General features: G+C 61.0%; 1 protein-coding gene across 1 annotated transcript; it reads left to right on the forward strand.

The window, feature by feature from the left end:
- Positions 1–7061: 7061 nt before the first annotated feature.
- MFRP (membrane frizzled-related protein) lies at positions 7062–11553 on the forward strand. Its single transcript, XM_054724946.1, has 12 exons — positions 7062–7296; positions 7405–7515; positions 7633–7794; positions 7896–8109; positions 8672–8802; positions 8931–9056; positions 9281–9357; positions 9906–10054; positions 10503–10627; positions 10749–10874; positions 11119–11246; positions 11329–11553. Exons 1-12 carry the CDS (start codon positions 7062–7064, stop codon positions 11551–11553), a joined length of 1809 nt encoding a protein of 602 aa, XP_054580921.1.
- Positions 11554–11631: the final 78 nt, after the last annotated feature.

Consider the following 11631-nt stretch of genomic DNA (forward strand, 5'->3'; position numbering starts at 1 on the left):
GACCCCTGACGAGCCCGATGCCCGCAGAGGCTGAGAGCACAGCGGCTCCGGGACCCACAGGGGACTGCAGCCTGCCCCTCGGCACGTGGGAGCCGCTGCTGGCGGGAACGGCTTGTTCTCTCGGCCGTCAGCGGGAGAAGAGGGCCTCTTGGGGGGTTCAGGCCCGTGCCTCCTTTGGCTTGTCCTTTCGGATGTTCCACCTCTGCCACCGATCTTAGAACGAGAGAAGCTGAAGTCTGCCTGCTGAGCCCAATGTTTCCTCAGGGTTTCCCCCACCGCCATTCTCTCTCCTCAGAGAAAAATCAGGGCCTCGCCGGCCGGGGCAGCTCAGGGGCTGAGCATCGACCTAGGAACCAGGAGGTCACAGTTGGATTCCCGGTCAGGGCACAGGCCCGGGTTGCAGGCTCCATCCCCAATGGGCGTGCAGGAGGCAGCCAGTCAATGATTCTCATCATTGATGTTTCTATCTGTCTCTCCCTCTCCTTCCTCCATAAAATCAATTTAAAAAATATATATATTTTTTTAAAAAGTAAAAAAAATCACGGCCTGCCATTCCATCCTTGCTGAGACAGCGGCACCTGCTGTCAGACTCACTGAACAGGCAGGCGGCGGGGAGGGCATTTGGGCATTTCCCAGGAGTGAAAAAGGGACTGGAAAAACACTCTGTTTCTCCCTGCCCTGCCCTGGGAGCGGCCCCGCCCGAACAAGGTCCTAAATGCTGATTGACCCAAACCCAGGGAATGGGGCTGCCCACACGATGAGGGGGGAGCTTAGAGCGAAGGGAGCAGGTGAGCCCCATCGGTGTCAGCTGCTATGCCTCCCCTTTTTTATATAGACTAGAGGCCCGGGGCATGAACATTCATGCACTGGAGGGGGGACCCTCAGCCCGGCCTGCCCCCTCACACAGCCCAGGAGCCCTCAGGGGCGGGAGGCGACCCGGCGATCAGGAGAAGGCGACACCCCCATCACACCTCTGCTGCTGCCACTGCCGGCAGCGCAAGCCTCAGCCGGCCTGGTTACCTGAGCCTCGGGCAGCCCTGGGCAGCTGGGCAGCCGACATCCAAGGCTCGCCTGTACCTCGGGCCGGCCCTGGGCGGTTGGGGAGCTGAGGGGACTAAGGGACTCTGGAGGCAGGCATCCCAGCGGGGCTGAGGGGACGGCACCACCATCTTGTGGCTGTGGGCACTGCCATCTTTGAGGGCGGGGCAGTCAATTAGCATATTCCCTCCTTATTGGCTGTGGGCACCGCCATCTTTGCAATGGTGTGAGGGTCAATTAGCATATTCCCTCTTTATTAGATAGGATACTAGAGGCTTGGTGCACGACATTCATGCACTGGGGCAGAGGTGGTCCCTCAGCCCAGCCTGCGCCCTCTCGCAGCCCAGGACCCCTCGGGGGATGTCCGCCTGCGGGCCTAAGCTGGCAGGCAGGCATCCCCCGAGGGGTCCTTAGCACTGCCATGGAGACAGGAGGGACTCCTGCCACCACCACTGTGCTTGCCAGCTGTGAGCCTGGCTTCTGGCTGAGCGGTGTGCTAGTGCACTGACCACCAGGGGGCAGCTCCTGTTTGAGCGTCTGCCCCCTGGTGGTCAGTGCGTGTCATAGCAATTGGTCGTTCCACCATTCAGTCAATTTGTATATTAGGGTTTTATTATATAGGATATTTTTATTGATTTTAGAGAGGGGGAGAGAGAGACATCAATGATGAGAGAGAATCACTGATCGGCTGCCTCCTGCTCACGCCCCACTGGTGATGAAGCCCACAACCCAGGCATGTGCCCTGACTGGAATGGAACTATAACCTCCTGGTTCATAGGTCAACACTCACCCACTGAGCCAGGCCGGCCAGATTACGCCTCCCCTTTGAATCGCCGTTCTCTGGAGGTGGGAGCACCTAAGAATGCCTGCATCTCCCAGTGGAGAGCGATGGACTGTGGGTAACGTTGAGGGCAAGGCTCAGCCCACTCAGCCCTTGTCCCTAGCTCTTCCTTCTATACTCAGCCTGAGGTGCTTTCTCGTCCCCATGGCAACAGGTCCTGCTACTACCAGATCCCAAACAAAATCTGTCCCCTGTTTCTTTATCCATCAGCTTTGCCTCCCAGCAACTGGGATTTCTCCCCCCATTCTCTGCGTGCCTTCCAGCAGGCCGGGGGGCGGGGTCCCCTGCAACTGCTCTGTGTGACCTCCCAAAGGGCCTCCCTCTTTCTGACCTGCATGCCTGGTCTGTGACTGAAGGAGATCAGACTAGTGGACCTTAAAGGTCTCCGCTCGTGTGTCCTCATTACAAGTCACCTTTCTCTAAATACGTGCCCGAGTTCTAAGGAGACTTACATGGCTCGGGCTCCCTGGTTCCAGTTCGTGAAGCTACTATAGAAATACAAGTGCGTAACCCTGGCCGGTGGTGCTCAGTGGGTAGAGCGTTGGCCGGTGGACTGAAGGGTCCCAGGTTCAATTCCGGTCAAGGACACACACCCGGATTTGGGCTCAATTCCCAATGTGGGGCATGCAGGAGGCAGCCAATCAATGGTTCTCATCACCATTGATGTTTCTATCTCTCCCTCTCTCTCTCTGAAATCATCAAAAAGATAAAAATATATTAAATAAATAAATAAAATACCAGTGGGCATAAGTAGATATACGGTTGTGGGTACACAAAACACAGTTTATTTTTGTGTTCTTATGTATTACTGCATTATTTGTATTACAACAGTAAACCTACTTTTGCCCACCCCTATGTAAAAAATGCACATGTGAGCATCTATGTACTTCATGTGACCAGTGCTCAGAAGGCGCGTGTCCTTTTGTCCCCATAAAGCTGTTGTTAGGGCCGTGGAGCCTTGTCGCGGTCTTCTTTGGCAGGAAGGATGCGAGCACGAGGGGCCGGGCCAGACCTGCGGGAAGGGGGGCAAGGCCACCGAGGCGGCCGGGAGGAAGCAGCGGCCTGGGCCACCTCCCCGCTTGGGCTCTAGCAAAGGCCTCGTACTTGCCCGCAGGCCTCTGGCCCCCAACTCTACACGGTTTACAGAAAGGACATGGGACTGGGCAGGAAGGGAAAGGAAAAGGACAAAACTGGGAAACCAGGAGTCCAGCAGCCCCACCCGGGAAGCCCAGCCCTGCTCCTGCCAGCTTACACATTTGGGCCTCAGTTCCATCTGAAAAATGGGAACGAAACCAGCTCTCTGACCTTGCCCCAGGGCTGCTGTGAAGGTCAAACAAGGCCACGAGAGGAGGGATCTGCTCACTGTCTCTCTCACTGTCCGTCCCTGTGCCGCTCTCCCACCCGGGCCTGGCCTGCCCGGGGGCACATCACGCAGCCATGGCAAGAGCGCGGTGCCAGCCGAGCCGCAGGCGTCGCTGAGGACGGCTCCCCCGGCCCAGCCGCCCCGGCCTCCTGCACACTGTGTCCCACAGACGGACTGTTCCCAGGCCCAGTCTGCCCTCCTGGCTTAAAGCAGCTTCCCAGCCAGGCTCCGTCCCTCAGCCCACAGAGCTCGGCTCCTCCTTTCTGGGACTCCCCCCACCCCCAGTTCTGCCCATTCAAATATCTTTCAACCCTCAAACTTTAGACAAAATGTCTACCTCTTCCAGGAAGCCCCTCTGCTTGCCCCCCTCAGTGAGGGCCATTGCTGCTTCCGCTTACCCAGCATTTGATTTCTGATCTTCCAACCCAGTAAACTGTCTTCATGTCTGTCCCCTAAACTGGCAGTTCTCAGGGGACCCCTTTACACTTCTAAAATGATTGAGAACCCCAGCCTGGCCACGTAGCTCTCTGGGTGAGCATCAACCTATGAACCAGGAGGTCGCAGTTTGATTCCCAATCAGGGCACATGCCTGGGTTTCAGGCTCAATCCCCAGTGTGGGGGGCATGCAGGAGGCAGCTGATCAATGATTCTCTCTCATCATTGATGTTTCTTCTCTCTCTCCCTCTTCCTTCCTCTCTGAAATCAATAAAAATCTATTTTTTAAATATATTTTATTGATTTTTTACAGAGAGGAAGGGAGAGGGATAGAGCGTTAGAAACATCGATGAGAGAGAAACATTGATCAGCTGCCTCCTGCACACCCTCTACTGGGGATGTGCCCGCAACCAATGTACGTGCCCTTGACCGGAATCAAACCTGGGACCCTTCAGTCTACAGACCGACACTCTATCCACTGAGCCAAACCAGTCAGGGCAATAAAAATCTATTTTAAAAAATAAAATAAGAGTAAACCCTTTCTATACTAAGATAAATAACATTGTCTATTTTTTCAAAAACTACATTTTACAAATCAAAAAGAAATCAATGCCCTGGCCAGTTTGGCTCAGTGGATAGAGCATCGGCCCACAAACTTGTAGGGTCCCGGGTTTGATTCCCGTCAAGGGAACGTATCTTGGTGCAGGTTCCCCGGCCCTGGTCGGGGTATGTGCAGGAGGCAACAATTGATGTGTCTCTCTCACATCAGTGTTTCTCTCTGCCTCTCCCACTCCCTTCCACTCTCCCTAGAATCAATGGAAAAAATATCCTCAGGTGAGCATTAACAAAATAAAAGGAAGGAAGGAAGAAAGGAAGGAAGGAAGGAAGGAAGGAAGGAAGGAAGGAAGGAAGGAAGGAAGGAAGAGGGAGGAAGGAAGGAAGAAGGAAGGAAGGGAGGAAGAAGGAAGGAAGAAGGAAGGAAAGAGGAAGGAAGGAAAGAGGAAGGAAGAAGGAAGGAAAGAGGAAGGAAGGAAAGAGGAAGGAAGAAGGAAGGAACGAAGAAGGAAGGAAGAAGGAAAGAGGAAGGAAGGAAGAAGGAAGGAAGGAAAGAGGAAGGAAGGAAGAAGGAAGGAAGGAAAGAGGAAGGAAGGAAGCAAGGAAGAAGGAAAGAGGAAGGAAGGAAGGAAGGAAGGAAGGAAGGAAGGAAGAGAAGGAAGGAAAGAGGAAGGAAGGAAGGAAGAAAAGAAGGAAGGAAGGAAGGAAGGAAGGAAGGAAGGAAGGAAGAAGGAAGGAAAGAGGAAAGAAGGAAGGAAGGAAAGAGGAAGGAAGGAAGAAGGAAGGAAAGAAGGAGGAAGGAAGGAAAGAGGAAGGAAGGAAGGAAGAAGGAAGGAAGGAAGGAAGGAAGGAACGAAGAAGGAAGGAAGAAGGAAGGAAGGAAGAAGGAAGGAAGGAAGAAGGAAAGAGGAAGGAAGGAAGGAAGCAAGGAAGAAGGAAGGGAGGAAGGAAGGAAAGAAGGAAGGAAGGAAGGAAGGAAGGAAAGAGGAAGGAAGGAAAGAAGGAAGGGAGGAAGGAGGAAGGAAGGAAGGAAGAAGGAAGGAAGGAAGGAAGGAAAGAGGAAGGAAGGAAGGAAGGAAAGAAGGAAGGGAGGAAGGAGGAAGGAAGGAAGGAAGAAGGAAGGAAGGAAGGGAGGAAGAAGGAAGGAAGGAAGGAAGGAAGGAAGGAAGGAAGGAAGGAAGGAAGGAAACTAGCAAGCAGGGTAGCACTGTTTTACATTTTTGCAAATCTCGCCAGTGCCCAGCTTGCTAGACCACAGGTAGGTTCCCATCTCCTGCTGCACACAGTGTCACCACGCAGCCTAGGGGCACTGAACATGGAAATGGTGTCAGTGTTGCTACGGAAAGACCTTTGACCTGGCAGTCCTCCGTGCAGTCCCCACCTGAGGGCTGGCCCAGGACAGAAGCAGCCCGAGGCCCCACGCAGTGAATGGTAGAACCTGGGGGTGGGGCATCCCCTGAGCGGGAGGGCTGCCTTAGGGTCACAGAATCGGCCTCCTGGGTCTCTCGTCTCCCCATTTGCTCCCCACTTTGTTTCTCCTTGTGCCTCGCCTCCAGGGTGGGGTGACAGAGAGGGGTCAGAAGACAACACCGAGGACATTTCCCATTGATTTTAGAGAGAGTGGCAGAGAGAGGGAGAGAAACGTCAATGTGAGAGAAACACATCCACTGGTTGCCTCCTGCACCAGCCCTGACCAGGACCTGGGCCAGGGAGGAGCCTGCAACCCAGGTACGTGTCCTTGACTGGAATCGAACCCGGGACCCTTTGGTCCACAGGCGACGCTCTGTCCACTGAGCCACAGCGGCCAGGGCCAGACCAGCACTTTGGATTCACCCGGCCCCACATTCTGCTCTGGTCTCTGTCGCTCCCCAGATGTGAGCGTGGGGAGCCCCCGCACCCCTCCGAGCCCTGGTGCCATCTTTTGGAAAGTGGTTGTGCCACCTCATCAAGGGACTAAAAGAGAGAAACGCGTGCCAGAGCTCTGCGGGGCCTGGCACCCGGCACAGTCCCCGGGGGCCTCCGGAGGTGTCAGCTGCCTCCCGCCCCCCCCCGCCCCCCTCAGCGCCGGGCAGCACAGACCGGGCAGCCCTCCCTCCGCCCCCCTGAGGGCGCCAGGCAGGCTGGGCTTCCCGGGAGCAGCCTGCTGGAGAGGGAGGCGTGGGGGCTCCGGTTGTGAGTGCAGCTTCCTGTCCTACAGCCGCTGCCCACGCCCAGCCCTTCGGAGAGGCGCCCTGCCCACCTGCCCAAGGCGGGGCACCGGCTCCTGCGCCCCGTCTTCCCTCCCACAGGCTGAGGGCCCAGGAAGAGGCCGCCCCTCACACAGCACAGCCCTGAGCGGCCATGTTCTGCCTCCTTGTCCTGGGAGCACAGGGCCTCACAGACCACCCTGCCGGGGGGGGGGGGGGAGGGGGGGGGAGACCTGTACACGTTCTGTCCAGGGCCCTCGGGACTCACAGGCCTGGAAGCTGCCAAGCAGCCCCCGTTGGCCTCCTTCCCTCCCAGCACCCCTCAGGCTCACCGCACACTCCCTGGTCTCTCTCTCTCTCTCACACACACACACACACACACACACACACATGCGCACACACGCACACACATGCACATGCACGCATGGCACCTAGTTTCCCCTGTGGGGTGCGCACCACCCAGTGCCTTTCAGGGCTCGGCCCTCAGCGCCTCAGCTGAGTCGGATTAAGGGGCCGGCCGCCTTTGCGAATTCCTTCGGGCGCTGCCCCCCCAGAGCCAGGCCGGGCCGGCCTGCCAAGTGCGGCTCCCTCTGGACAGGCTTGGGGTCAGGGAGCGGCCAGGCCTCCACACCGCAACCTGAGCATGAGGGGCGGCGCGGACACCGCCCTGCGCGTGGAGCCCGCAGAGCCGAGCCAGGTGAGGGCCGCCGAGAGCCGCTCTTCCACACCCCAGCTGCCCTCCGCCCGCCTGGCCTCGGCCCTCCGGCCTCTCTTCCAGACCGAATTCTGCAACCCTGCCTTTGAGCCCGAGTCGGGGCCGCCTGGCCCGCCCGCCTTCCGGGGGGATGCCCGCCGTCGCCCGCGCGCGCCCTGGCACGGTAGCCGTCTTGGGGGTGACGCGGGGGAGGCCCGAGAGGCCCGGGGGCTGAGGAACACGGGGAGGGGTGCCGAGGAGAGGGGCTCAGTCCGACCCCGTCTGCTCACAGGTTGGCGTCCCCGAGGGCTGCCGCCCGACTGGCCCTTCTGCGGGCTGTGCGCCCTGCTGCTGGCCGGCCTGCTGCTGGGGCTGCTGGCGCTGCTGGCCGTCCTGCTGGCCCGTGAGTGCCCGGGCCCTGCCCGGAGAGGGGCTTCGGAACGGGACGCCATGAGCTGTGCCACGCGTCCCCCAGGATCCAGCCCCTCTGAACCCTCCCCCTCCCGCTTCCTGCTTCCAGAGCTGCAGGCTGCACCCCCATCTGGAGCTTCCTCTCCTCCGTGGCCCGCCAGGGGCCTCATCACCGCTGGCACCCCTTCCGCCACAGCCACCACCGCTTCTCAGGCAACGGGGACCCCTAAAGAGCAGCGAGAGGCGGGCCTGAGCCTCGCACCCCAGGCCTGTGAGTGCCACCTTGGGGAGGGGGAGGCCTGGAAGAGGCACTGGGGGTGGGGAAGGGTCTCTCTCCCATTGACCTCTGAACTCTAACCGCTGTCTCCGCAGCCTGTGGGGGCCTCCTCCTTGGACCACGGGGCGTCTTCAGCAGCCCCAACTACCCAGACCCCTACCCGCCCGACACCCACTGCGTGTGGCACATCCAGGTGCCCGCAGACCGTGCCATACAGCTCCGGATCGAGGCTCTGGGCACGGAGAGCGCGGCCTCCTGCCTCTTCGATCGCTTGGAAATCTCCCCGGAGCCGGAAGGCCCCCTCCTCAGGTGGTCCCCCCACCCAGCCCCCCCGCCCCCCGCCCTGAATCCCTGTCTGGGAGGCAGTGCCAGGCCGGCCGTGGGAAAGGCCTGGCTGGGAGGAAACGGTCTCCGCAGCTGAGCCCGCTCTGCTGCCCTCTGGCTCTATGACCTTGGGAAGGTCACTTCCCGTCTCTAACCAGTTTCCAAATCTGTCAAAGGGAGCCCCTACCTCCTTTCCCATCGAGAAATGTTGCCAGGCCCAGACGGTGTGGCTCAGTGGATAGAGCGCCAGCCTTCGGACTGAAGGGTCTCGAGTTTGATTCCCGTCAAGGGCAGATGCCTGGGTTGTGGGTTTGAGCCCCAGTGTGGGGTGTGCAGGAGGCAGCTGATCAATGATTCTCTCTCATCATCGATGTCTCTCTCCCTTCCTCTCTGAGATCAGTGAAAATATATTTTTTAAAAAGAAAGACGTGTGCAGGGCGGGTGCCCAGGTGGGAGGAAGCCCCTCGCCCCCTGGGAAACAACGGGCGCCTTTCCCCACACGCTCCGTCCTGCCTCTGAGCCCCTCGCCCCTCACCGGCCCCTGCAGGGTGTGCGGCAGGGACCCGCCCCCCACACTCAACACCAACGCCAGCCGCCTCCGCGTGGCCTTCGTCTCGGACAGCAGCGTGGAAGGGCGAGGCTTCCAGGCCTGGTTCCAGGCGGTGGCTCCGGGGCGCGGTGAGTGTGTGCCGCCGGCCCCAGCTGCCTGTCCCTGGTCCCTTCCCTCCCCTGCCACTCCACTCCCAACACTGGCAGGAAGGGGAGGCTCTGGCGTTTCCGAATCCAGATGCCTCCGCACCCCCCAGGGAGCTGTGCCCAGGACGAGCTCCCCTGCGACCAGCTCACCTGCCTGCCCCCTGGCTCGGTGTGCGACGGTCTCACCCACTGCGCCGATGGCAGGGACGAGAGCAACTGCAGTGCCCAAGCCTCAGGTATTCACCCCACCGGCCTCAGGGGGGCTGGGGAGGTGCCATCTTCAGGCGTCTGATCCAGGTTCAGGCTGGGCTCCAGCTCTGGCCCTGCCCCTAACCCGCCTGGTCCTTGTCTGGCCTGGAACTTGTTCCCGGGGGCCTGGCCAACGTGCCTCCGCGGGTACCGCCAGCCCTGCGGGACCAAGGCCCAGATGCGGGCCAACGCGGGCCCTCCTCCTCTGCAGGATGTGGGGGGAACCTGACGGGGCTCCAGGGAAATTTCTCTGCTCCCAGCTTCCTTCAGGGGTACCCTCAGCAACTGGTAAGCTGGCACTCCATGGAGAGGGCAGGGTGGCATCCGGCCTGTGTGACTAAGAACAGCACAGCAGACACGGCCTTGTCCTTGGGAAGGTCAGAGATCAAGCAGACAGGAAGGGAGTATTATTTTTATTTTTTTAAATATATTTTTCTTGATCTCAGAGAGGAAGGGAGAGGGAGAGAGAGAAGCATCAGTGGTGTGAGAGAATCACTGATCAGCTGCCTCCTGCACGCCCCACACTGGGGATCAAGCTTGCAACCCGGGCCTGTGCCCTGACCGGGAATTGAACCGTGACCTCCTGGTTCATAGGTCAATGGTCAACCATTGAGCCACACGGGCCAGACAGGAAGGGAGTATTATTAAGTGCCTACTGTATACCTAGTCATTCCCATCCTTATTGATCCCTGAGAGCAGACAAGTTAGAAAGCCCTTCCCATCTGGAGCAGCACCCCTGATGAGCTCTGTGGGCAGTGCCCACCCATTCCAGGCCTGGCCTGGACGGTCAGATAGGGACAGAAGGAGCCTGGAATGATGCCAGCTGTGCCCCCCAGCTTTGCACCTGGCATATCTCAGTCCCCGCCGGACATGGCGTAGAACTGCAGTTCCTCAACTTCAGCCTGGACGCCCAGGGCGAGTGTCAGTCTGACCACGTGGCGGTGTACGAGGCCGGCAGCTCGGGGGCCCTGGGCCTCCTGGGCAGGTATCCGCAGGGCCAGGGGAGGAGCCGGCCCCTCTGTCCTCCGCAGCACCCTCCCCCTCGCTTCCTGTCCTTTAGCTCCTCCGAGCAGGAGGCGTCTGCACCCTCCCCTACAAAAGGCCGCCTCAGGAGGCCGGCCCAGCTCCCCAGCCGCCCAGCTCCCCAGCCGCCCAGCTCCCCAGCCGCCCAGCTCCCCAGCCGCCCAGCTCCCCAGCCGCCCAGCTCCCCAGCCGCGGGCCCTCGGGGCCGCGGGAGCGCCCACGGCCTTCCCCATCTCCAGCGGCTGGAGTTCCCGCCTTTGTGAACTTTGTCCACCGCACACGTGCCTCCCCCTCAGACCTAAGTCCCATGACCCAGGTCTGTCTCCCACGCCCTCCAGCCTCACCCAGGGCACCGGCTCCGCGGCCTGGGGGGCTCGGCCCCCGCCCCCAGGGCCGCTCTTGCTCTGCAGGTTCTGTGGGGCCGAGCCGCCGCCCCGCCTCCTCTCCTCGCGCCGGCGGCTGGCTGTGCTCCTCAGGACACGGCGTGGCAGCGGTGGCTTCTGGGCCACCTACCGGGCCCTGGACGCCACAGAGAGTAGGTGCCCGGGGCAGGGGGTGCGGGCAGTGGAGGGGCCTCCGGGAGAGGGCAAGGCTGTGGCCGGTGGGGCGCCGCGGAGGCAGTGGGCAGACCCCCGGCGCTCCTCTCCCCTCCTCAGAGCCCTGTGGGCCCACGGTGCCCTCCTGCCAGGACGGGGGGTGTAGGCGCCGGATGTGTGCCCCGCGGCGAGGCTGTGCGGGGGGCGGCCCGGACCCGTGCGGCGGCCCCCTGTCCCCACCTCCAGGTGAGAAGCCTGGCCCCGCAGGCTGAGCAGGCAGGGTGCCAGTTCACAGCACACTCCACAGCCCCCCCCCCCCCCGTGTCCTCCTGGATGAGGGGCCGCCGCACTTCTCACCTGGAGGTGGGGACAAGGGGCCTCGTTTTATCTCCTTTGATGCTCACCACTCCCTCCGGACCCTTGTCGAGTGACTGGGCGCCACGCCTGCCCACCAGCCGGTGCGTGGGCCCACCGTGACCCTCCCCCGCAGAGCTGGCCTGTGAGCCCGTCCGAGTGGCCATGTGCCTGGGGCTCAGCTACAACGCCACAGCCTTCCCCAACGTCTGGATCGGCGTGGCCACCCAGGAGGAGGTGGCGGCGGTGCTCAGGGAGTACGAGGTGCCCTGGGAAGTGGTAAGGGGGCCCCGGGACGGGAAGGAAGCTGGGGTGCGGGCGCCTGAGGGCTGACCTCCTCCCGCAGAACCTGGCCCGCCTTCCCTGCTACCCGAGCTTCCGGAGACTCCTCTGCGGGCTGCTGGTGCCCCGCTGCACCCCACTCGGCAGCGTGCTCCCCCCTTGCCGCTCCGTCTGCCAGGAGGCGGAGCGCCGGTGCCAGTCCGGCCTGGCACTGCTGGGTACCCCCTGGCCCTTCACCTGCAACCGGCTGCCCGAGGCCACGGGCCCGGAAGCGTGTGCCCAGCCCTGACGCCCTCTAGGCCCCTGCCCTCTGCCTGCCCACACTTTGCCTCCAGCGGGGCAGGCCAGGGCCCAAGGAGGGGGCTGC

This window comes from Eptesicus fuscus, chromosome 13, assembly GCF_027574615.1.
Source record: "Eptesicus fuscus isolate TK198812 chromosome 13, DD_ASM_mEF_20220401, whole genome shotgun sequence".
NCBI classification, from domain to species: domain Eukaryota; kingdom Metazoa; phylum Chordata; class Mammalia; order Chiroptera; family Vespertilionidae; genus Eptesicus; species Eptesicus fuscus.